At 39.4% G+C, this 25,790-nt stretch overlaps 2 protein-coding genes across 2 annotated transcripts; one reads left to right on the top strand and one right to left on the bottom strand.

Moving 5' to 3' along the window:
- The first annotated feature begins 16,639 nt into the window (after positions 1–16,639).
- On the top strand, positions 16,640–17,630 carry lim2.3 (lens intrinsic membrane protein 2.3). Its single transcript, XM_036560418.1, has 4 exons — positions 16,640–16,814; positions 16,957–17,106; positions 17,299–17,433; positions 17,572–17,630. Exons 1-4 carry the CDS (start codon positions 16,640–16,642, stop codon positions 17,628–17,630), a joined length of 519 nt encoding a protein of 172 aa, XP_036416311.1.
- Positions 17,631–17,774: 144 nt separating this feature from the next.
- Positions 17,775–25,525, bottom strand: hspa8b (heat shock protein family A (Hsp70) member 8b). Its single transcript, XM_036560408.1, has 9 exons — positions 25,377–25,525; positions 23,002–23,218; positions 22,708–22,913; positions 22,299–22,451; positions 20,926–21,481; positions 20,644–20,846; positions 19,878–20,076; positions 19,551–19,783; positions 17,775–18,476 (listed from the first exon to the last, which is right to left on the bottom strand). The coding sequence occupies exons 2-9, from the start codon at positions 23,204–23,206 to the stop codon at positions 18,282–18,284; spliced, it is 1,950 nt and encodes a 649-aa protein (XP_036416301.1). The 5' UTR covers positions 23,207–23,218; positions 25,377–25,525; the 3' UTR covers positions 17,775–18,281.
- Between the last annotated feature and the right edge of the window lie 265 nt (positions 25,526–25,790).

Below are 25,790 nucleotides of genomic sequence, written 5' to 3'. Positions count from 1 at the left end.
GATACAGAACAAAATTAAGTGTTTGGCTGACAAATTGTGCATGACAACAGATGGGACACAGTCAGTAATTGTACACCTACACTATATGGGCAAAAGTATGCAGACACCCCTTCTAAATGCATCCAATTACACACTCACAGCTTGTGTAATCTGTGTACAAAGGTGCTGCCAATAGAATGGGATGCTCTGGAGTAGCTGACCTCAATAATGATCTTGTGAACAAATCAAATCTTCACAGCAATGTTCCAACATCTAGTCTAATGTAAACCATCTCAGAAGAGCAGAGGTTGTTACTACAGCAAAAGGGTGACGACCTCTCGATTAATACCCTTGATTTCAGAAGAAACGGATGAGCAGGTGTCTACAAATCTGTGGTCATGTAGTATAGTGCTCTGTAAGGAAGGTGGAGCTCTCAATTTCAGGCATTTGGGAATTGCAACTGCAACTGCAGAGACCCCAGAAAAACTTACAACGAACTTCGACACACTTGAAGCTGATAGATAAAAAAATTAGCTGCAATTTTCTCTGACAGTCAGCTAATTTAGTCAGTTAGCTCTCCAAACTGATTTGCTAAAACAGGTCATATAATTAAACTGACATACTGCTAATATGGCAGTCATGCTTTAAATCCTTATAACAGTGCAGTGTTCTTATCGTTGTCAGATCTCTTTCTGTATGTTTTGAGTTTTTAAACTGAGACTCGAGAAAATTATTGTGAGGAATCTAATTCTTGCAATCGATCCAAATCCCATCACTTAGAATCGGAACCGGAGTCGACTCCAAAACGCCGGGAACCGTATTACAGAAACTTCCTATCTTTTTGTCTTAAGTTAAGATCTGACAGGTCAAGATAGGATTTTTCACAAATTCGTATCACAGAAGCAAATCTTAATTTAGGAATTTTATCATATCTTACAGCATCTCGTCTCAAGTTAGGAAATCTTAACCTACTCGATCGAAATCGACAGTCAACTGTCACGTCTGTTACCAAGCAGCCTACCAGACTCGCACAGCTGACACGTAAACACGTCATCAAATTAAAGTTACAACTACGTTACCGATGTAAAAAAAAGGTCTGAACAGAACTAAAGTAAGATAAATTGAATATTATGAATATTTTGGCAGGGTTTCGTGCTGTTTATCAGAGCGTCGCCGCTCTCAGTTTCATTTCCCGAACGCCTTAGCCGAGCGCGCTAACGTTACTCCTGCTAATGAACAGACGCACGTTCAGCGCCGTCTCCTCATTAGTCACCATCACTGTAACGTTAACATGTTCTCTAACGAGTTTTCAGCGACATGGAAAGGCCCCTGTTTTCTTCTCTAGAGTTAGGATAGGATTGTGAACTTAAGAACTGTTGTTCTGTAATAGCTACTATCCTAAATACAGCCCTAACTGAAGTTGTCATGGTGGAAAAACAGATAAGATTTCTGAATTAGCTCGTTCCTGTAATACGGCCCCTGCTCACCATCTCTCCCCTCACAGAAGCTCACGCTGAGAAAAACACTAGCAGTTTCCCTAAGGCTGCTTTGAGCCCGTCGGGCAGGCACTAAGCAGACAGGGCCGTAATTAAAACACAATTATACACGCAATTTAATAAAAAGTCTGATTTAAAGGGAACATTAGTGTGTTCAGTTCAACGGGCATAGCAGTAAAACTAAAAACAGCGGATAAGGTCATGTAGTATAGTGCTCTATAAGGTAAGTGGAGCTCATAAAGTGGCCAGTGAGTGAAAGTAAGGGTTTACCCGTCAATCCCAAGAGTCGATTATCCGATTCCAGGCATTTGGGAATCTAGAGTCAACTCCAAAGGTATAAAGGTTTGGACTTGATTCCGCAAAGATTTGTTAAAGTTTGCCTGCAACTGCAGAAACCACAGAAAAAAAGAGAAAAACGTGTCTTAGAATGAACTTCTACCCACCTGAAGCTGACAGATAAAAGGGGGACGGGCGTTTGTCCTCTCCCAGAACAGCTGCACTACATTAGCTAATAGCCTACAAATCCAACATCCACTCATGAACCCTTAATGCATTCATATAGGTCAGTCTGCTCAGATCCTATAGCCCACCTTAATGGCTTTCTGCTGCATGGTAGCTGAATACTAACGTTGCAGTAAACACATACAGGTACTGCAGTACTTCCTCGAGTTGATTAAATGATTCATTATAATAAGTCTCTGATCTAAATGGGCCATTTGTTGCCATGTGGGTTTTACCATTGATCCAGCTTGATGGGTTGAGGTTGTGCATGGAATGAGTAACCAGTTACTTCGCCTACAGGTGGGCCTTCATCCACAACATGTATGGCAAACGCTACAAGCAGATGCACAGTATTTATTTATTTATATCTGATAGATTTATTGGCTTATGTAGTGACTTGCAGCTCTCAAGAACCAGAATGGCAGACAGAGTCACGTCATGACTCACTCCAACTCACATAGATTAGGACTGAAGAGCGAGCTGGAGCTTTCTATAGACATGAAAATGGCTTAAAATGAGCCCCTTACAGGAGACTGTATGTGATTTATAGAGCACGCTGTCTCTCTCCTGCAGTAGATAATTATCCCTTCTTAGTCGAGTATGCGTTTATATAGAGAAAGAGATAAGAGATAAGAGGGAGAGGGTGGCATATACCCCAGCTGGCTTCCAGCTTCATTGTTCGGCTGTCAGTGGCAGTGCGGGTGGGATCGGAGATGTGTGTAGATAAGCAAATCTTTAATCCATGTTTGATTATGCCTAAAAGCTCTGGGTGAATTAATTTTAGACTCAATCTAGCCACGTGGTGGACTGTGTGCATTCCCACCAGGCTGAGGAGAAGCTGCCCTCTAGTGTCAGACTGCTGACTTACAGCGAGGTTCGCGCTCATAAGCGAGTCGCTCTTTTGAACCGATTCTTTCCATTAAATCCGCGGTGGAAACGATTCAGATCGAATCGAATGCTTACGCCATATCGCAGGTTGGAGGCCTCTAATAAAATTCGAATTAAATGTAAAATATTAAACAAAAACCCAACATTAAATACAACATTGTCACATATTAATAAGCTTTAGCGTATATATCTGGCTCCTCTTTCATTAAGGAGGCTGAAGTTAGCTTCCTATTCACATCTTAGCTTCCTATGCATGTTTTCTTTCTATGTTACACTACATTACAGAGTACCTGAAAAAAATGTATTATATTATATTGTATTATATTATAAATGACTATATATTTCTAAGAGACTCCTTAAATCTTCCTGTCTTTCTTTGGAAAGCAGAGCTTGTGGAGTCCAGCCTTTTCTCCCCTGTTTTTAAGTAGCATCTTGTTAAAGCATTTGTAGGCAGTTCATTTAAAAATAGCACACGGTTCAGTGTAGCTCTGTTAAAAGTGTCAAGTCCATCTTCAGAGGTCGCGTTCTATAAAGCCTCTTTGCCCCAATTTCATATTTAATGCTACTCTACAGATTGTGGTCCCATGGTAGTTTTCCTGACTTCCCTCCACTAAATAAACTTTTAGTGGCCAAGGACAGTCATTATAACTCAGAGTAAGTTTCATAAGATGTGTTATGTATATTATGTATCCAAGAATATAATCATTATTGGATTTTGGCAGTTATCTGATTATTCAGATAGTCATGTAAACAGCATACTCCGATTTCTTAGATATGATTAAGGCTGTTTCTAGAAATCCGATAAAGAGAACTGGATTTTAGCTAACTAATCGGGATTTTCAGCACTTAAGTACCCTTACTCTGATTTCTTTCATTTTCCTCATTCTGCGCATGTGCTAAACAGAGCTCTGTCCCGGAAACAGCAAGCAGTGTTTTGTTGCACCTTTGAGATTGCAACAAAACACTTTTGGAGCGATGCTGAAACAAACTACATCCTTGATGGAATGAAGAATTTAAATATTCTTCACCTTCTAGATGATGAACGGCTCATATTTCCGCTAAAGTGACTCATGTTTGAAAAAAGTCATGACATAATGATCTTAATCTGTGAGTTCGGCAGGTTGCAAAGTAGAAATCTGATTATTGCCTGACTCATGTAAACCTGCAGTTTTCACATTATCTGATTGCATGTAAACATGTTGAGCTAACTACTGACAAAATCTGATTTTCTACAATTATCAGAATAATACGTGCACATGTAAATGCACTCAGTAATAGCAAAAACTGTGATAACTGTAGTCACTACTATTATGGCAGGAAATGTTTATACTGTTCCGTCCCTGTTGTCTACAATGGCTACTGCTGGAGCTGACCTTCTGCTCTGGCACAGTGTGAATCAGGGCAGTATGGAGTGATTTCTACTCCCCTTCACCTTGCTAAACCCCACTGATGCCCCTGAAGCGAGGCTGGATGTCTGCCCAGGCTGGCTTCGCTGCTATTCAATTTGTTTCAGACACCTGTTGCTTGCTTTAGGAGGTGAAGAATGGGAATATGATGACTGCTATTCAAAATTACACTCAAAAGAAAAATACCAAATAATGTCAGGGGCTGTTGGTTTGATCTTTACTGTATTACAGACTCTTTCTACAGTGAGTAGGCCGATAACAAAGCAATAATCATCCCTTTGTTAGATAAAGATAAGATATTCTGTACCAACCCTACCAATCTCTTGTTCTAACCTTGTCAGTTCCTTATGTGTACCACCACAGTTCAGACCTGACTCTCCTGTCTTTATTGTGTTTCGATTTTGATTTTTCCCATTTGGCACATCTAGTTGCTCTCGGCAGGTGGCTATAACTGCCTTCATCACAGTGTGGTCAGTCAGAGTTAGAGGATGTGAGTTGAAGACAGCAGGCAGCCTGTTAGGACTTCATGAGGAAAGCAGGGAGGAAATACAAAACAAACTTTAAAGAGCCCACATCATGGAAACCACATTTTCCCTTGCTTATTTTAAAATGAAGGAGTCGTATGTGGTATGTAAACATTGTTAAAGCTTCAAAACATACATTCACTGCCTCGTTCATATAGTTCATATATGGAAACTAAGCAGTTCAAAAACTGCCTGTTTTGGATTCATTATTGCTGTGATATCAAAAAACAATTGAATATGTACAAACTCACCCAATGTTTCACTGGTCCACTCACAACCAACCGGTGTAAAACAAATATTGTAGAATTGCTGGATTTGCCACTGTTCTGCCTGATTTCTGGTATAAAACAAGCTTATATTAGCTCAAATTGTAGATAATTTATGTCCATTGATACACATTGCATATTGGAGGGTGGGCCTCCAAACATCGCTGTATTGAAAATTGAGAAGAGTGTTTTACTGCAGGCCTTCATGCTTTCTAGTTATAAACAGGTGGGTCTTAAACTCCTGATCTAAGGAAATACATGCTTTCATCACTACCATCCACAGACAAGGGGCAGTATGAGTATATGCTACCGTTTCGAAAATTGGATAGAGTGGGAGCTAATTGTGTTTCACGTTTTCAAAACAACACTAGACTGCTTCAGCCCACAGAATTACAACTGCTGCTTGTGTTTTAGTGGCACGCATTCCAAAGCGGCCAACAGTGGGTGAGGGAAGTGATTCTCTTCACTCTAAAATGCAGCGTTAACTTTATTGTGCATGGGAGCGAAATAAAAATACAAAAAGCACACATGGGTTTTTGCTTTGCTCGAAATATTCTGAATTCTGTTTCTTTCTTCTGTGACTGGTTTTAGCAGTTGTGGTTAAACAATGCAGAAATCTGGGGGAGCAGCAGCCTCCTTAGCACTCTCACTTCCCACATCCCTCACATGAATATTTGAGAAACTGCATTTTAAAATGACTGCACAAATCAGTTTTAGATACAAAGTCAGACTTCTTTACAGTGGTTGTGAAAGCTTCATTAAATGCACATGATTGTGAGAAAAGTGTATTTTTTTTCTTTGAACATTTTCACCTCACAGAAGGTGATTGTCAGAATGAAAAAAAGTACATTTTTAACGCAACGGGGGAGATTTTTTGATAAAGTGAAAGATTTTTCAGGTGTACTAAAGTTATAGAAAAAAATGCTGACGCCAATAGTGATGTGAATATTCACATGAAAGATAATCAAAGAAACAATGTAAAGCTAATGAAGGGTTTGAAAATAATAGTATTCAATTAAGTCAAGTGATTTTGAGATAATGGTGTACAAATCCAAAGATATGAAATATTTGGGAGAGGCAAGGAGGAGTCAGGTGATGACCCCTCTTTGCCCAGAGACGAGTATAATAGTTATGGGTTTTTGTGAGTTGGTCAGTTGCTGCCTGGGCCAACTTAAGATTAATGCTTGTCTGTTTGGAAGAATAAATCTTAAATAAAAGAAATTGTTCCTTTTTCCGCCAGTCCTGGTGTTTTGAGCTTTATTTTTATTATTTTATTTATTTATTTGAACTTCAAGCAAAGCTGCCTATTTTTGCTATGACAAACATAAACTTTATTTTTTTCACAGTCATTTTACCAAGAGTACTGACCACTTTAGAAGGTGCTGTAGGTTATACCAAAAAAGAAAGCAGGTTTCCATGGATACAGTTAAGTGACAGAGTTTAAAGTAATGTAATTACTCCCATGCTGACAAAAGAACAGAATATATATATATATATATATATATATATATATATATATATATATATATATATATATAATTTGGATAACACACTCAGGTCATCCTGTCACCTGTGAAGATCACACTATGAATATTCATGTATCAGAGTTCATGTATTTTGAATTGGTGGCCTGCTTCTTTGCTGTGACTCTACATTTACCTGCCTCCCCCCCCCCATCACCACACCTCACTTCACCCTGCTTAACCTAAAAAAGATCATGTACAGTCATATGCAAAAGTTTGAACACCTCTGATCCATGTTTTGTCGATTTTCCAAGTGAAAATAAGTTAACACATCTTCTACAAGGAACACACTTCTGCATATCTTAGTGCACAATTGCTTATGATAACTTTAGTAATCCTAGAAGAATTTCTACATGATCCTACGCAAGTGTTATAGATTACTATAAGACAGTAACAGGAATAATATAGTTGAAAACATTATAGATTATCATAGTAATAGTATGGTATGGTATAAGTCCTATACAGCACTACAGAAATCTTATAGTTTCTTATAGTGTTAGTAGGGATGCACTGAGACTTTTTCTATTCTGATACCAATACCTGATCCTCAAATATCTCCTGATACCGACACTAATACTGACTAATTACTCCACAGGTGTCTATAAATCCTACTATTTATACAAATCCACTTTTCAAATATTTCATTTTGGTCAAAGCAGTGTCCTGTGTCACAAATAAACTTGAATGAATGGCATTAATAGGTTGAATAACCTTTTCACATAAGAATGTTTTCAGAGCTTTGTGCTCTTTGGCATGCTTTATTTTCAAATGCATAATTCAGTCATGCCACACATTGCCTTATGGTGTCAGCATTCTCTACTGCTGATACCAGTACTGTACTGAAGTGCCTGTATCTGGCTGATACTGATACAGTATTGTGTTACTGTAGATCTTTCTTTAAGGGTCTGTCAGTGATTCTCAGAGCAGAAGCATATCCATCCATACACCCACATTTGATGGATTTTTCAGTGAAATGAGATATAATCCACCTGCATCTAATAATAAACATGTGCTGGCTGTCTAAGCTGACTGAATTGTAGCCTCTTCACATGTTAACAGTCTGACACAGTGCCGACTCATAAAAAAACATACAACAGTTTGCTGTAAGCAGTTTATGTAGCTTTCCAAGCGTTATCGTGAAAGGTTGTGAACATCTTACTTACTGACAGATGGTAGCATGAACAGTGTTTCCATATGGAGTGTAGAGTGCAGCTAGCCGTGAGTGTTTGTGTGTCTCTGGGTGTTTCATGATCTCTCAGTATGGCTGGCACTCAGAGTGCTGCCAGGGATCAGTCACGCACTGCTGAAAAGAGACACAGCAGACCACACACGCCGCACGCTGGACAAGCCAGAGCAGATGTTCCTTCAGGCCTCTGCCTCCTGCCTTATGGCTCCAAATGGACATGGTGCAGCCCATAAAAGGGAATTACTTCAGAATAAAGTCAAAAATCTAATTTACACCATTTTTTCTTGATGTGACACATCCAAAGTAGGTGCACAGGTACTCGAGTACTCAAGGTTCCAGTAATTGAATACTGAAATAACTAGTCAGGTATTTGTTACGTTTCATCGCAGGAAGATGGAGAAAATATTAAAAGCAGCAATTAAGTAAAACATCAATTTTATATTTTAACAGGCCTGTAAAATGTGCTGCTTATAAAAATGCATATTATTGTAGCGTCGGCACAGAAGACGAACCAGTATGTGCTATTTTTGTTCCAGGAAGATGCCCTTCATTTAGATAAACAGAAGAGACAACTAAAGTACTAGGTGTGGGGAATGGGGGGAGACCACCAACCTACAAACACAGCACAAGGACAGTGAACACATCCAACACATGTAAATAAAGCACAAAAGAACATGATAAAGCCCAAACAAGACAAACTTCCACTTAACAAACAACTTTAAACATTCTTAAACTAAAAAACTTATACTAAATGCAAGCTGCAGAGAGGCGCCCAGCTTTCTGGGAGTCCTCTCTGCTCTCCTGAACTCTAAGTCCAGTGGTGGCACCACATTATGTTATACAATCCAGACCACAAGTGCTGGAACGTGAGTGTGTTGCCAATGATGCGTTGTTAAGGACGTGGCCGTAAAGCAGAGATAGAGCAGCGCTAATAAGGCAACTCTAGCTGATGTTAGTTTGGTCCAGAAACAATGAAAAGATATTTCTCTGACAAGCATATTGGCCCATCGTCCGCTGAGGAGTAAAATGCTTGTGTAAAAGTCCTCATCAGCAAAGTTGTGCTGGTTAGCTCTAGTAACTTAGCTCAGTAGCTCATCTAAAGCAGCTTCATCCTCATTTACAGCCTCATTTACACTTTCCAAACACAGTATTTCTCTCGACGTCATATCATCGGTCTAATGGTGACAGCAGTGTAGTCATCGTTAAACCTGTTCCAACACTTCTACCAACAATAGCCAGACTATTTGCATCAATGAGAATGCTAGATATACATAAAGCCAACCCAGCACCCTTCACTATAAAGCATGACACAACTTTTGTCCAGTGGAGACAAATTATACACCCTACAGTTTATGTACAGTTTGGAAGCAAAACTAACCCAGTAAAAATAAACATGACATTTAATTGATTTTATAGAAGTAAAAGACTGTAAAAATGTTTATTAACCCTTTAATGCCCCATTTTTGCTTGAAACAGCACACCCAAAGTTAAGGGAGCGCTGCTCCCACATACTTTGGGTTACAGTCATGATCTTGGTCTCATTTGAAAGGTAACGCTCTCAAGTTTGTTCCCAATCATCACAATAAATGTATGAGTTACTGACACAGAATAACAGAAGAGGAGAAGAATGGAGGAGTTTATTTCCGCCTGACTCATAGTTCTCTTAACTGATATCTGACTCTCATTGTGTTATAAAAGACCACAGGTTTTGGTTTATGATGTCTCTGTGGATAGCAGCAAGGCTATGGTAAGGACCCTCAGATCTGCTAGCTTTTACAGATTCGGTGCTCATGTTGCCAATGAGATGATCATAACTGTTGTGAATAAAGGATCATGAAATGGTTTGCGGAAATCAAATCCTAAAATTTCAAGCTTTTTAATGGTATATTGCATCACCATATCACTGGACAATTTGATGCCTAAAAATGATGTAGAAAACAATGGAAGTGAAAAAAAAAAGTCTTCTTATTGTAAATTGATCTTAATGTTAAATAGTTGGCAATCTAGGGAAGGCATACGTGTTTGGACATTTTTGATTTGAAAATTTTGAGTTTTAAGTTTCAGCTTCTGGGTTTTAAATAAACTTTCAGCTGTTTTGAAAGTTTTCAAAAGCAAAACTTCAGTTTTTGATCTCAAACCCAAATGGATTCAGTGTATAATATACAAAAGAATTTGTCTAGTCATTTCAGTACTTACGGAGGGCACTGTGTAATACCCAAGCTTCTGCTCTGTGATCTAACAGCACAGAATTAAATTTTCATTATACGCTAACAAACGTGGCTCTAATATCCTGCTTCTGAACATGCTGATAAGGAGTGTTTGATTGGGGTTGGAAGTGAACAGTGAAGACAAGCAGATCTCCAAAATCAGGTCTAGCCATCTCTGATGTAAATAACATGTCATCACGCTTCCTGTTTCTCAAGGACCGAATTAGCAATAATTATAGAGGCTGTCAAGAAAAATAATGTTGCATTTTAGGCCTTTTATTCACAAGCTTTTAATGTGCCTCTAATTAATCATCAGCACACTGAGGCAAAGGCGCACTCTCGCTCCTGTTGACAACTTTGGTCTCTGTCGTGTTGTTTTTCAGTGTTTTCCTTCTTTAGGGCCTTCTGAATAACTGTCTGGAGTCATGCTTGTGTAAAAGATAATGCCCTACTCAATCCTCCTGAGTATTGTTTTGAGCTAATGTTGATTAAGGTAAAAGCCGATCATTAAGGTGTACTGGAGGGCTCAGTGTAATATGGCCCATTAAGGATCCATCTGTGTGCTTTGTGAAGCGGCCCCATCAGATGATCATTTACTAGGAGGAAAGCTTTACTGGACACAGGGGAACCAAAAGGCATGATGATTTAGTGAGTCATTAGTAGATGTCTGTTTCAGCATTAATTCAACTCTTCATGTGCCCCTCATAAATTCTTCTCTTCTGAGGAGAAAAACAAGCAAATAATGGTGGATTTTTCTTTACTGTTTAATGCTAAAGTTCCATTTCTAGGCCTGTTACAATAAAGAAATGTAATAAAATTCCCTAAAGCTCTATCTCTAGGCTTGTGCTTGCAGTGTAGATATGTGCAGCCTATAATCATCCATCTTAGTTAAAGCCACACTATGTAAGATTTGGGGATTTGGAGACCTCTCTGGTGGAAATGTGTAATTGCACGCAACGTGTGAAAGAACATTCTGTAATGTGGGTTGTGTTTTGGACCCCTTCCCTGAGCGGATAAATCTGATGATTTTGAGTGCATTGAAAGAGTCTTCAAAGAGAACTCAGCCAAAACTTGGTGAAGGACGTGTGAGTAAATTATCTACTATTGTCGTCATATCTTCATCAGTATAATTTTGATTTCTGACTTTTAAATTATTATTTCAGGCTTTAGAGAACTACTTTACAGGCAACACACGCACACCATATTGGTCTTCTCCTGACTCATTAATGCCACTTCTACTTAATTTTAACAAAAAACACTGACCTAGTGCAGCTTTAACGAACAGTTCGGTAAAAAAAATCCAGTCTACTGAATTTTTCCCTTACACCAAATGTAGTCAATCAGCAGGGACATCTTTGATGTCTGGAGTTTCCTTCTTTAGTTTTGCATTGGAGCCATAATGCTACTAGTAGTGTACAATCAATGGAAGTGTATTAGTGTACCAGTTTAGCATCATGCAAACTGTATTCATTAACCATCGAATACATAAGGCTTGAAATTTATTCTAGAATGGACAAAAGAACTCTGCATAGCCAATAATAGTAACAGCAGCCATAAGGCTTGAATTGGTACATTTTTATAGATGACATTATACAGTGTGTTATGACGTACGCAAGTCTGTTTGATGTTATCAGAGAGGATTAATGAAGCAAGAGTGGTCATGAAAAAACTTCCAGAAATCTGTGAAGTGAGGGAGGACTCATTCTCCCCTTACCCAGACAACAGGAATCTGACTTCCATGCACACCAATGGAAAATTCTGGCCATTTCACCACACTTTAATAATTATTTTCCCCTTCAGTGATAATATTTTTTGATTGTTAGGCTGTTGTGTCTATTTTAAACCTAAACATTTTTAAAGTTTTGTTTTGGCTGTGTTCAACTAGCTGTAGGGTTTTGTTGCCCACACTGCTGTTGTCACCCTGGGAGACAGAGGAGAGGTGAAGCAGATACATGCCATCTTACATAGACAGTAACTGTAACAGTTTTCGGCTCATTAAACCAGTGTGGACCAGCCAAGCTGGTCTAAGCTGTATTTTTTTCAGCAGGGTAATATGGTGACTATAATCTGTCATTACTTTTAGCTAGATTAGCCAGTGCAAAACTAACTTTGGACACCAAACATGTCTTGGTTGTGTTGGTCCCATATTTGAATGCTAGGGCACTGAGGTCCTCCAGCTAAGGGTTCTTAGTAGTCCCCAGGACAAAGCGGAAACAGAAGGGTGATTGTGGTTTTGTGGTTTGTGCTCCTATGCTATGGAACAGTTTACTCTTAGATATTAGATTTGCTGGGTCTAAGGAGCTGTTTAAAAAAGGCTTCAGGCACATCTGTATGCATTAGCCTTTGTGGTTGGACAGCTAGTTTTCCTGTTTTTGTGGGTGATGATGTGTTATTTTGTTTTATTATGTTTTTATTTATTTTTATTTTATTGTGGTGAAGCACTTTCTAGTGTCTTGGAAAGTGCTATACAAATGAATGTTTACTTGCTTAACTGGCTTATTGTTACATTTAGCATGAAGGGAAAAGGTGTAATTTTCTTTTTCATCAAGCTATTTTTTTTAACAACAGTGATTTGTGGCCTTGTGACTGACTGATGGTACGGCTATGTATTGTCCTGAACTGCCCTCTGGAGCAGAAGGTGCATGCATTTCTAAACAAAAGCTAGTTGGCTCTTAAAACTCTTTCACTGTACAGAAGGTATAACAGCAGATATTTTAGAGCGCCCTTTTGCCATGGATCCCAGTCATTCATTACAGTATTGCCAGCATTGACTGGGCGCATAGCTTAGTATAGTATTGTGCAGGCCTATGTGACAAAGACTATTATGATTATCAGATGATGTCCATATTACCAGTGTACCAGGGTAACTCTTTCAAAAACCTTCGGCAAGTGTTCAGTCTGACAATGACGGCCAGTTCTTCACACAATATCTCCAGTATAGACAGAATCACCAGACACCAGTGGCGCCCTCCCACTCTCACAGTCCTCACAAGGCCGCCAGTGTAGGGCGCATTGTCTCAAAGTGAAGTGATTGTGCTCAGTTGACTGTGTCCTTATGGCACCTTTTTATTCACTGTTCTTCTTCTTCAAAAGCAGAGGTAAAGATCTAAGGAATGTGTCCCATTTCACTGGAAATGTGTGGGAGCTGTTGAATGTTTGAAGTACTTCTGGAAATGTTTTGAAGTAGCTCTCTGTTTCTTCTGACGTTCATTATAAAAAACTGCTGAGGAGTACAGTTCCTCCTTCTCTTTCTGCTCTGCTTGGATGACAGTGATAACATAAAGCTGAGAAATGTGCTAGCAAAGCTTGTCATGAATATAATGGCTTTTGCTGCCCCTCATATTAGACCTAAAATAACATGAAAATACTGTTGGTGTTATGATAGTTACAACATACATGACACTATTAGATGTAACAGCACTGTGATATAACTTTGATATGAGGATCTTATATACATAGGGACTTCTATCCTTGTTCACAAAACTGCTCTTCCAACGTTTGGCCAATGTGCAGATACCTGGCTCCCTCTACTGGTAGTAAAAAATAACCACATGTTAATGAAAACATTTTTCAGGCCTCGTACTTAAAAAAAAACTTAATAAATGTAGTTTTTAATAAATTGATAGTATGTAGTTTTAAATAAATGATATGTTCACTTTGTTTTTTTCAAGGACATTTGTGCACTATTTAGAACTGCCATAATACCGTCTGAGAAAAAAAATCAGCCACAGAGTTCACTGAGGTCTAGACTGAGGAGGGAGATGAAGATGAGGAAGCAGATGAAGATAAAGAGAGCAGACACTTATGGCAGTGAGCATTATTATCGTTTATAGTTGAATCCTATAAACCTGGATATCATCAAAAGCATTATATGTGAATGGGACATGTTCTTGTAAATGAGTTCTAAAGGGGCATTCCACTACTTTTTCAAAATTTCTGAATAATTCAGTCCTTAAGATGTAAACAGAGTCAGAGAAATGGTTCACTGTACAGAAACGTACAGACTCTGATTTCCTTACAATGGTGGTGATAGAAACCAGGGCCACAATGTCTAAAACACGAATAAAGCCATTTTATTTACTACCCAAAACCACCAGTGAACCTACACCTGCCTTCTGAGTTTTTTATATGAAATGTTGATGATGATGAAATAGTGTTGAATCTGAAAAAAGGGACTTTTTTTCTTTAGGGACTATTTGCATGTACCCTTACACCATTAATGGATTAAAATTATTGGATCAGAATACATTTTACAGTAAAATTGAATCACAAAACTATAAGACAATGTTTCAGATATCAGGCAGCGTAAATCTAACCATTTTTTGTAGTAACTTTTCTGTGAGGGAGCTTTCAGAAGCATTAAACTCTTCAGACGTCTGGTTCCTATCACCACCACTGTGAACAATTCTGACTCGCCAACTTTCTCTAGAACGGAGCGTTTCCCATGAAACTACTCTGAATGACTTTGTTTACATCTCAACCATCTAATTATTAGTGGATTATTATCTAATATCTAATTATTAGTAAAAATTAGTGGAGTTCCTCTTTAATAAAAAACAATGAGTTAGCAAGAGTTAGCATTACATGTGAAAGGAGCATGTCCTCACATGTGGGCCTTTATAATGCCAGTGAGTTAGCATTAGTGGATGAAACACAACCTTCCACACGAGCCTTGACTATACCAGTGAGTTAGCAACAGTTAGCATTGTATGTGAAAGGAGCATGTCCTTCCATGCTGGTCTTTATAATACCAGTGATTTAGCGTTAGTGGATGGAACATAACCTTCCACATGAGCCTTGTTTATACCAGTGAGGATGTAGCAAGAGTTAGAATTATGAATGGATAATAATATATATATACTTCTACATTGAGCCTTGACAATTCCAGTGAGTTAACACTGGACATGAATAGAACATGTTCTTTCACATGAGCCTTGATAATAGTGAGTTAGCAAGAGCTAGCATTATATGTGAAAGGCACATGTCCTTCTACATGAGCCTTGATTATACCAGTCGCACCGATTCAGCCTTTTCAGTGTAGAAGTACATTAGTGGAATTTTCTATATAGAGCAGCCCATTATTCACACACATAATGACCAGATATTGTTCAACATTTTTTCTTTACATTTCCACATCACTCCCTTCATGTAATTTCTGCAGTTGCTTTCTGTTCTGTACTGACTCTTTACTGTTTCATTTTTAGCCATTTAACATGATTGGAATAATATAATATGAAAACAAATTGCTCGGTCATTCCTTGCTTTGGCAGTCCTGCCATTGTATTGAAATGTCACTGAGTTTAGTCACCAGAGCTTCTCAGTTTCATTGACCTTTAGTCACCAAATGTTAAAATCTATCACCTTTTAGAAGTGATTTAAGTCCTTCTGGCTATTTTCATAAATTATAGTGTTCCAATTTGGTCAAGTTTGATGCTGAGAGTTGCGAAAAAAAAGGGTATAATTTTTTCTTAAAATTTGCATTTATTTAAACTTGTTTAAAATATCAGCTTTATTTGTTACAGTCACCTGAATTCATAACTTCACTGGAAAAAGATGTAAAAAATAAAAGGGCAAAATGATTTTATTTATCTGCAGTGTTTCTAAATTGTCAATTGAAAGTACTTTGTCATCAGTATTAGTGCTGCACTATTTAGCTAGTGCTAAATAGTTTTGTATTTTCAGCAGATTCTCTTAAGCGCACGGTCAGCCGCTCTGATTGGCTGCTGCTCTGCTGGCCCTATTGTCCCCCCGCGCCGTCATCCCTGGGTCCCGTGCACGGGCAAAAAATATCTGCCAATAGCCGAAGGAAATCTGTCTGCCTTGGCATAATTGAGCTTCAAAGTATTCAATTGGAAGAAAAAAGGAGAAAACTTTATAAGGGGGTAAATAAAGGTAGGTTGTCATTTTGTCCTACTGTTTATGCTTTTAATTTAGGTTTTAAGTGTTTGAAAGATGTAGTCAATAATGGTCAAATCTCTCCTTGTAGTGATGTTTGACACCTGCTGAACATAGACAGGTCTAAACTTACATGAACTACATTTCTAAGGCACAGATGTAACCCAGTAAAAGCACAATTACAATTATGTAATAGCAAAAATGTATTTGTCTTTTCCCAAAGAAGCTAATTGTATCTTTTCAAATTAAATATTCAAGAAACCCTATAGAAATGTTTGTTTCAGTTCAGTTTACTTTTATTTGTACAGCATTTTTAACAACATATCTATAAGCAAAAAAAGCAAATCTGATCTCAAGGCCGTAATGAGCAAGCCGAGAGCACCAACAGCTGGAAAACTCCTGAAGATCACAGGCAAATTTTAGCAGATCCGTGGTAGTCAAGTCTTTTAATGCATTTGTGCCTCATTTAATCAGGCTCAACATTTCTGTGTTAAACTATGGAAGTCAAGTGTGAATCTTTCAAAACTCTCTTTAAAAAGCAATACAACACTGCAGATTGTTATTTAAAAAAACATTGGTATAAACTGTGGCAGCTTTATTTGTCAGTGGGCTTAAAAAGGTTAAAACTAACCCTTTTGAATACTGTGTATATTCTTAGAGCTTCTTTTTCATTGAATTAATTGACCTACAGCAGAATGAAACATGACAGAATACTATTTGCTCATTTGCTACATTGATATTTTCTGTCAGTGAGCTTGTAGATCCAGGATGTACAGCTTTATGGGAGGTGGATTATTCTGTGCTGGAGTAGGCAACATACTCCTGGTGGTCTCCACAGCCACTGACTACTGGATGCAGTATCGCCAGTCAAGCGGTTTCATGCACCAGGGCCTGTGGCGCTACTGTATGCCTGGAAAATGCATGACACACACAGACAGCATTGGTGAGAGCAGGAAAATGTGTATCTTACTCATAGATCAATAGAGTAACTTGATTGAGAGACTAGACACAGTACAAATACAACACACTTGGTAACTGTACTGTACCTATGATCCTGATTCATCTTCCTTTGTAAATTCCAACAGCTTACTGGGACGCCACCCGTGCCTTCATGATCCTGGCCATCTTGGCCTGCTTCTTTGGCCTAATCATAGGTGTCATGGCTTTCATCAATTACTCCTCGTTTGGCGGATTTGACAAAACATTCGCTGCTGGAATTCTGTATTTCATTTCATGTGAGTGTCATTTTCAGTGCCAAGCATGAGTCAGTGTAGTTAACACTGACACATTCAGGGCTTTTACTCAGTTCTTAATCTACATAAGTACTTCTACTGGCTCACAATATTTAGTATTAAATGAAACTTTTAGATCGCACGTTGGGTCTTTTTTGCCTGTTAGCTTTGTGACCCCTTGTACCTCCTGCTCAGGCTTCTTCGTGCTGCTGGCCATGGCTGTATACACCGGGGTGACTGTGAACTACTACGGGAAACGATATGGAAGCTGGAGGTTCTCCTGGTCTTATATAATGGGTTGGGTCTCGGTGGTGCTCACCTTTTTTTCAGGTACAGTACATTTCTAAAACCTTCCTGAAAAACATAAAATTATGGTGGGTACATAGATGTACTTAATAATAGTTTCTGAAATAAGTAGACATAACCAAACCATTAAGTTGTTGCTTGATCCTTTTTGTCCCTCTGTAGGTATATTCTACATGTGCGCTTACCGTATGCATGGACCCAGAGGCCCCATGTCCCGCTGAGGCATCTCAACCCACTTCTACCATCATTCAGTCTGAATGTGAACCACCATGTCACCACCAGGTCCTTCCATTTTAAAACTGTCATTTGTTTACCTCACAATCCTGAATATCGAAGAATAAAAGACTGAAGATAAATAAACCAAGTGCTCCTTCATTTTCCTCATCTTTATTTCACAATAAAGCAATTTTTCTTGAGAGTATGTAGGCCAAGCTGTGTTACTACACAATGTATAAACATGCATTGTGAGTTTCTTAAACAGCGGCAACTAAAGCCTCAATTATGAGAACGTACAAAATTCAATCAAATACAACATACTGAGAGAACTGCTTGTTCATTGTAAAGAGCAGAGTGTACAACTTGCATATACCCAGAGATTTGAGATGTGTATATTCTAAAGACTGAACAAAAGAGGGTGAGAGAAATGAAGCACTAGCTGTCACACTCAGTAACATCATTGTGTAAACATGCTTTTCTAACAGTCAGAGAACTGATAAATGTCAATGAGTCACAACTCCTGTTACTTTACAGTAAGTCATTACCTCACAAGTGAAGTCACAAGTAAAGGTCAGATAGATTACAAGTTTAGAAACATGCCACCAAAGAAGAACAACTGTGCACCATAGAACCAGTAGAAAACATCTAAGGACAGTTTAGTCGACTTCCTCAATGGTTGGTCCAGAAGATCCTCCTCCAGGTGCAGCTCCAGCCCCCGGGAATCCTCCCGGCATTCCCTCTGGCATCCCACCCGGCATGCCCCCTGCACTCTGGTACAGCTTGGTGATGATGGGGTTACATACCTTCTCCAGCTCCTTCTGCTGGTGCTCAAACTCGTCTTTCTCAGCAGTCTGCACAAACACAATAAGAACAACAAAAAATCAATACAGGGCCACAGAAAGGCCACAGTACTTGTACTGTGCATTCCACATAAGTGTTATGGGAGTTTGGATGAACCAAAACAATCACACTCATGTAAGGATCCAACAAATAAAAATAAAAAATAAAATTATTCTTTCAAGAATAATATTCTTTCTTGAATATATTGCAATGTGACTGCAATGTGCCAGCAGCGATACATCTCTGCTTTAGTTAATCAGATTCAGGGCCTAATGGGGACCAAAGGTAAGTGATTCTCTAAAATGTAACTTCCTTTGAGCTACGTCTTTGATAAAGATCAAACAGATTTAACAATTACAGAGTTTTGCAAATATTTTGAAACCACTGATCAAACTAAAAGCTGAGAAAATGCATCTACTGATATGAAGATTACATTTGCAGCACATAAAACATTGACATTTTGGAGCTGGGTATACACTATATGTCCATAAGTTGTAGACACTTGCTCATTCAGCGCTTCTTCTGAAATGATGCATATTAATATTAAGATTATTCCCTCCTCCTTTGCTCTTCTGGGAAAGACTTCCCACTAGGTGATGGGACATTTCTGTGAGGATCTGAATACACTCAACCACAAGAGGATTTGCGAGGTCAGGTTCTGATGTTGGATGATTCATTCTTCATCACTACCTTATCCCAAAGGTATTGGGTGGAGCTCCTTCACTCCAGAAAACTCAGTTCCACTGCTCCACAGCCCACCACAGGGGGGCTTTATACCCCTCCAGCCAAAGGCTGGCACTGGGCAGGGTAACCTTAGGCTCATGTGTGACTGCTCCAGAGTGTCACATTCTTTGGCAATACTTTTCTATGGAGATTTTAAAAGCTGTATACATGCAACTGAACAACTCTTTGCAATGGGCGCACCTTAAAGTAGACAAACTCACTAATTAGAAGGGCTATCTGGACACTTTTGCACATAGTGAAGTATCAACACAGCGGCCTAATTTATCAATGACTCATGAAAATGGAGTGCGCTCTGTTGCCTTCAATTTCACTGTGTAATAGTGAAACCTAAAAGCATGTACCTGGTTCTTGTCCAGCCAGTTGATGACCTCATTGCATTTATCCAGGATCTTCTGCTTATCCTCATCGCTGATCTTGCCTTTCAATTTCTCATCCTCAACCGTGGACTTCATGTTAAAAGCATATGACTCAAGGCCATTCTTGGCGGCCACTTTGTCTCGCTGGATATCGTCCTCAGCCTTGTACTTCTCAGCCTCCTGGACCATTCGTTCGATTTCCTCCTTGCTGAGACGACCTGAAAATGAAACAGACATCAATGAACATTTGGAACTCTTGTTGTAAGTAAAAGTATTCATAAGCTGTATAAACTCATGACAGTTCTGTTCTACCTTTGTCATTAGTGATGGTGATTTTGTTCTCCTTGCCAGTGCTTTTGTCTACTGCAGAGACATTCATGATACCATTAGCATCAATGTCAAAGGTAACTTCAATCTGAGGAACGCCACGGGGTGCAGGAGGAATGCCTGTTAACTCAAACTTCCCAAGCAGGTTGTTGTCCTTAGTCATGGCCCTCTCACCCTCATACACCTGAAAGACGACAGTTAGGTATAAACCTAACGTATAGAATTCATCATTTGGTGAAAATTTTAATTTACACAATTTTCAATTTTCTGAATCAGGTGGACAAAATATATGATGCCATTCAAAAGTCTGCTATCACTTTTTTTCAGTAGTATAAAACCTTTTTGTTGCTAATACATGTTTCCAAAATACGTGTCCAAAACGATGAACAGACCAAAGATTCCTTAATGACTGAGAAAGCTGTAAAACAGTTACAACAGAATTAACACCCAGAATAACTTTGAAACATAGTGATCAAATATTGAGGCAGGTGACGTATCAAGGAATTACTGTAAACAGATATTTGCAGTGTATTATCATCTAATGACTTCTTGATGTTGCCTAACAATACAGAATAAAACTCTGGACACAATAAACAAGTCTTAGCTGGTGTCTTGGCTACATTTAAGGGTCAGGGTATTGTGTACTTTTTTTTTGGACAAATGTTCACTTCACATTGTGATATAAAAGGAGCCAACTTCATTAGATAATCCTCTAACTCACAGGCCCGAATGTATGAAACATCATTCTCACCTGAATGAGCACACCAGGCTGATTATCTGAGTAAGTGGTGAACGTCTGCGTTTGTTTGGTTGGGATGGTAGTGTTGCGTTTGATCAGGGTGGTCATGACTCCACCAGCTGTCTCGATACCAAGGGACAAAGGAGTGACATCCAACAGTAGCAGGTCCTGCACGTTTTCAGACTTATCTCCTGCCAAAATGGCTGCCTGGACAGCTGTGGAGCAAAAAAACAAGTAATTCATCTGCTATGCAAAACTTAAGATATGAATCAGCAAAATGATCATTCAAATGACCTGCGCCATACGCAACAGCCTCATCAGGATTTATGCTCTTGTTGAGCTCTTTTCCATTGAAGAAGTCTTGCAACAGCTTCTGGATTTTAGGGATGCGGGTAGAACCTCCAACCAAGACAATGTCATGGATCTGGGACTTGTCCAGCTTGGCATCACGGAGAGACTTCTCAACTGGGTCCAGGGTTCCCCGGAACAGGTCAGCGTTCAGCTCCTCGAAGCGAGCCCTGGTGATGGAGGTATAGAAGTCAACGCCCTCGTAGAGTGAGTCGATCTCAATGCTGGCCTGAGTGCTGGAGGAGAGGGTGCGCTTGGCCCGCTCGCAGGCTGTCCGCAGACGACGCACTGCCCTCTTGTTGTCGCTGATGTCTTTCTTGTACTTGCGCTTGAACTCAGAGATGAAGTGATTGACCATGCGGTTGTCGAAGTCTTCACCGCCCAGGTGAGTGTCTCCAGCAGTGGACTTGACCTCAAAGATGCCATCCTCAATTGTAAGGATGGACACATCAAAAGTGCCACCACCAAGATCAAAAATCAGCACGTTTCTCTCTGAACCCAACTGCGAAGGAAACAATAAACACTGTAACTGAGAATGCATGTATCACTACATATATCACACATAACCCCATAACAGCATTTTGTACATTCTTAACAGAATTTTGAAAATGATAGATACTAGGGCTGAAGGACAAGGGCAAAATACCTAATTGCAGTTTTTCTTTACCATATTGTGACTGTGATTTGCATTTGGATTATTTGCTATAAAGATAACAGAATATGCACTTTTTATGGCTTTAGGTTTGAATGCTAGATGTAGTGTCCCAGCACACAAGTTAGTTATGGTTGCGTTGTCATGGGTGTTTGGCTGCTTTTAACTGGTCTAACTTTGATCTCAAGCTCTGTGTTGCCCCTGATACTCACACTCAGTGATGTATCTAGTTCTTCCCAAGACCTGGAGTGATGTTTTTCTCACAAAATTTGTTCCACCCATTGTAAGTCAAAACATGACTGGTTAACTCCAATGTCAGTTCCTAATTTTATTAGTGGTTAATCTGACATCTTAGGCCTTCAGTTCAGCTCCTGAAGTTCTAACCAATGGGAGAGCTCACTTGCCTGTATCTATTTAGATACCACAGAGTAAAACTACCTGATTATATTTCCTGTTTGGCGTTTCAGGAATGTTATACTTTTGTTTCCAACCAAAACTTGGCATAGCAATGATATGTGTATTTTGGATTTGTGTATTTTGTTTGTATTTCATTTTGTATATCTTGGATATGATTCATATGTATTTTGTATTTATTTCTTTTTGTAATTTGAATGTACCTACAATTTATTTTCTATTACCACAGTTATGCAATTGACACCACACTCACTTTCTTGTCCAGGCCATAGGCAATAGCAGCTGCAGTTGGTTCGTTGATGATTCGCAGAACATTTAGTCCAGAAATGGTCCCTGCATCCTTTGTAGCCTGACGCTGAGAGTCATTGAAGTATGCAGGTACTGTAATAACTGCATTTGTGACAGTCTACAGGGAAAATAATGTAAAATGAAGAATACAGTGTTGTTGAATTCACTGTATTACCTAAAGCTTTTTAACTGAGCGCATTAACAGAGGTGAAGGTTTTATTTACACTACAAACATTCAGCTGAACTTCAGCTGTGCTTTAGCACATAACATTTTCAGTACAGGAGATCATGAGCATTAAAAAACACAAATAAGCACAGAACTCAACTAATGCTTGATGTTTATATTATCAACAATTCTAATAAACAATTCTCACCTTTCCAAGGTAAGCCTCCGCAATTTCTTTCATCTTCACAAGCACCATTGAGGAGATCTCCTCAGGATAAAATGCCTTGGTCTCGCCTTTGTATTCAACTTGAACTTTAGGCCGTGAGGAGTCATTGATTACTGTGAACGGCCAGTGTTTCATGTCTGCCTGGACAACTTGATCGTCAAATCGCCGTCCAATCAGTCTCTTTGCATCTATACACGAAATGCAGGAAGAGGAATTAATCCAGCTTGGCTAAAAAAGAAACAGTCAGCTGCTTTTAGAGGCTGACATGAGGCTTACCAAACACTGTGTTGTTGGGGTTCAGGGCGACTTGATTTTTTGCAGCATCTCCAATCAGCCTCTCTGTATCTGTGAAGGCGACGTAACTGGGTGTGGTGCGGTTGCCCTGGTCATTGGCAATGATTTCAACTTTGCCATGCTGAAAGACGCCTACACATGAGTAGGTGGTCCCGAGGTCAATGCCAACTGCTGGTCCCTTTGACATGGTTTCTGCTGCCTGCAAATATACAGTAGACTGAGTAACCAGGTTAGCATCACTTGGTGGTGACACTGGTTTCTTTCTCTGTTTTGTGCCATCTTTACTTTACCATGCTTTCTCTTTTAATCCCAAGAGAGCTGCATTATCCTCACAGTCTATTCCTGATCGTGTGATGACAGGTTACTAAGCCACTAGTCCATTTTTCCACTCACTACACGTCAGCTGGACTCATTTTACTTGCACTGAACCAGCACCTGTTCATACAGCCTCTTAACAGACCAGCTGTCTTTACTGCATAAAGATGCTTTGATATGTACAAACTTATGGGGAATGACGTACAACACGACACAGCTCCCATTAACAGGGGAATTCTACTAAATACTAAACATTTCTGCATAATTACATGGTTAACATAGTTAGCATAGTTATTTGGAGTGGTTTGAAATGTATAGTGTATGGATACGTATATGTGATGGAACCCAGACGTTCAAAGTGTTCATACTTCTTAAAGCCATGTTACAGAATGATGCCTGAGACTTTGGTTTATGATGGTATGGACAAAGTTTTGGTCTAAAGCATACATTTATTGAGGTGATGTTACATGCAAGCCAAAACAGTACCCAAAGAAAACTTACTTTTTCATATTTATCACCATTTTACCATGATCAGTATTACATATCAAAAGTCAGAAGACACATGTAGGTTCACTGGTCATTTTGGATAGTAAAAAAATGGGTGTATTTGCACTGTAGACATCGTGACCTCTGGTTATTACAAGGTCACCACCACTGTAAAGAAATTTGAGTCAGTAAATATTTCTACTGTGAATTATTTCACATCCAACCATTCTGAATGATTTTACATCTCAATGACTGAATTATAGTGAAAAAGTATTTTACCCCTTTAATGGAAAAATATATTGATATTTTAGTGGAGGCAGCGCTCACAACAGTTATCTCAGGTTCATTTAATAAATACCCGATGACGGTGCTCAAGTTAAATGAGTTTAGGAAGCAGCTCATCCATCACAACTGTTAAAGGGGAATTCCACCAATTTTCAAAAATTCTAAATAAATCAGTCCTTGAGACGTAAACAGAGACAATCTGTGGTTTGTTGTGAAGTGGTTCATTGTAGAGCAGGGGCCTCTAACCCTGGTCCTGGAGAGGTACTTTCCTGAAGAGCAACGACAATGTGCCACACCTGCTCCAGCTAATCATTCTCTTCCCAAGTCCCTGCTTGGCTGTATCAGAAGTATTTAAGTAAAGGGTGGGACAGCTTACTGGATACAGGCTGGAACTAAACTCTGCAGGAAGGCAGCTCGGCGGGACCAGTGTTGGAAACCACTGTTGTGGAGATTTCTTTACAGTGGTGGTGATAGGAACCAGGGGTGTCTACAACACAAATATAGCCATTTTATTTATGACCCAAAACCACCAGCGGGCCTACAAGTGTCTTCTTAGTTTTTATATGTGGTGCTGATGATGGCAAAATATTCATGAAATCTGAAAAAGTAAATTTCTTTGGGGACTATTTTGCCTTACAACAAAAATAAATGGATTAAAACACATTTTAAGCAAAACTTTATCATAAAACAATGTCTCACAAATCAGGCAGCGTATACTCAACCATTTAATGTAATAACTTTCAGTGAGGGAGCTTTCAGAGGCACTGAACTCTTCAGACGTCTGGTTCCTATCACCACCGCTGTGAACCCTTCTGACTCGGCAAGTTCTTTTCTCTAGAGCGGAGCTTTTCACGTCAAACCAATCTAAATGATTGGGTTTACATCTCAACCATGTAATTATGTAGAATTTAGGAAAATCGGTCGGGTTCTCCTTTAATGCCGATAACGACCCGAATGGTTTCCGAAACATTACATAAGAGGAGCGGGGAGTTGCCTTGTATGGGCTGTTTTCCTTTCGTCACAATCGTACAAGCCTGCCAGAACATTCCGAGCATTTCGGCAAATTCGTTGCCGCGAGTTGAACACGACCAGGAACTCAAGGCACGGAACGATTTGCATTCTAGAACTTTCCGACGGAATTCCACATTCCATTTCAACACTCCATCAAGCTATTTGACCAAAACTATAAAACTGTGCAGGTGGTCTGTTTTTGTTTTTTTGAACGTGTCAGACTCTCTCTCGAACTTAATTAACGTTACAGCTCTTCTTACCTGACAATACTCTGACTTTCGGCTCTGTATCAGCTGATATGTGGGATTCTGGGCCCTTCTCCGCGAGTCTGTCAGGGTCCTGCGGGCTGCAGCAGCATCTCTCTCCCGCGGCTCCTTAAAGACGCCCGCAGAACCGTCCAGAACACGGAGCGGAAGACTCGGCCAATCACACGCCGCACGCCTGCCGCGAAGGCCAATGAAAAAACGCGAGCCGATTCGGGAGGAGCACCGCGCTACAGTCACAACAACGGGCAGAAAAAAAAAGAAGAAAGAAGGAGTTTTAACTAGAAGGATCTTTGCTCACTCACACTTAAAGGGGAATCCCACCAATTTTCAAAATTTCTGAATAATCCAGCCCTTGAGATGTAAACAAAATCATTCAGAGTGAAATGGTTCATTGTTCAGAAACTTACA

This window comes from Colossoma macropomum, unplaced genomic scaffold (assembly GCF_904425465.1).
Source record: "Colossoma macropomum unplaced genomic scaffold, Colossoma_macropomum, whole genome shotgun sequence".
Classification (NCBI taxonomy): Eukaryota; Metazoa; Chordata; class Actinopteri; order Characiformes; family Serrasalmidae; genus Colossoma; species Colossoma macropomum.
The sequence above is the reverse complement of the archived record's forward strand: the minus strand, read 5'-3'. Positions and strand labels throughout refer to the sequence as shown.

Coding starts and splice junctions, on each gene's coding strand:
- lim2.3 (XM_036560418.1), top strand. CDS start 16,640: ATGTACAGCTTTATGGGAGGTGGATTATTCTGTGCTGGAGTAGGCAAC. Junction 16,815..16,956: donor GACACACACAGACAGCATTG/GTGAGAGCAGGA, acceptor AAATTCCAACAG/CTTACTGGGACGCCACCCGT. Junction 17,434..17,571: donor GGTGCTCACCTTTTTTTCAG/GTACAGTACATT, acceptor GTCCCTCTGTAG/GTATATTCTACATGTGCGCT.
- hspa8b (XM_036560408.1), bottom strand. CDS start 23,206: ATGTCAAAGGGACCAGCAGTTGGCATTGACCTCGGGACCACCTACTCA. Junction 22,914..23,001: donor CCCCAACAACACAGTGTTTG/GTAAGCCTCATG, acceptor TTTCGTGTATAG/ATGCAAAGAGACTGATTGGA. Junction 21,482..22,298: donor CCTATGGCCTGGACAAGAAA/GTGAGTGTGGTG, acceptor TTTCCTTCGCAG/TTGGGTTCAGAGAGAAACGT.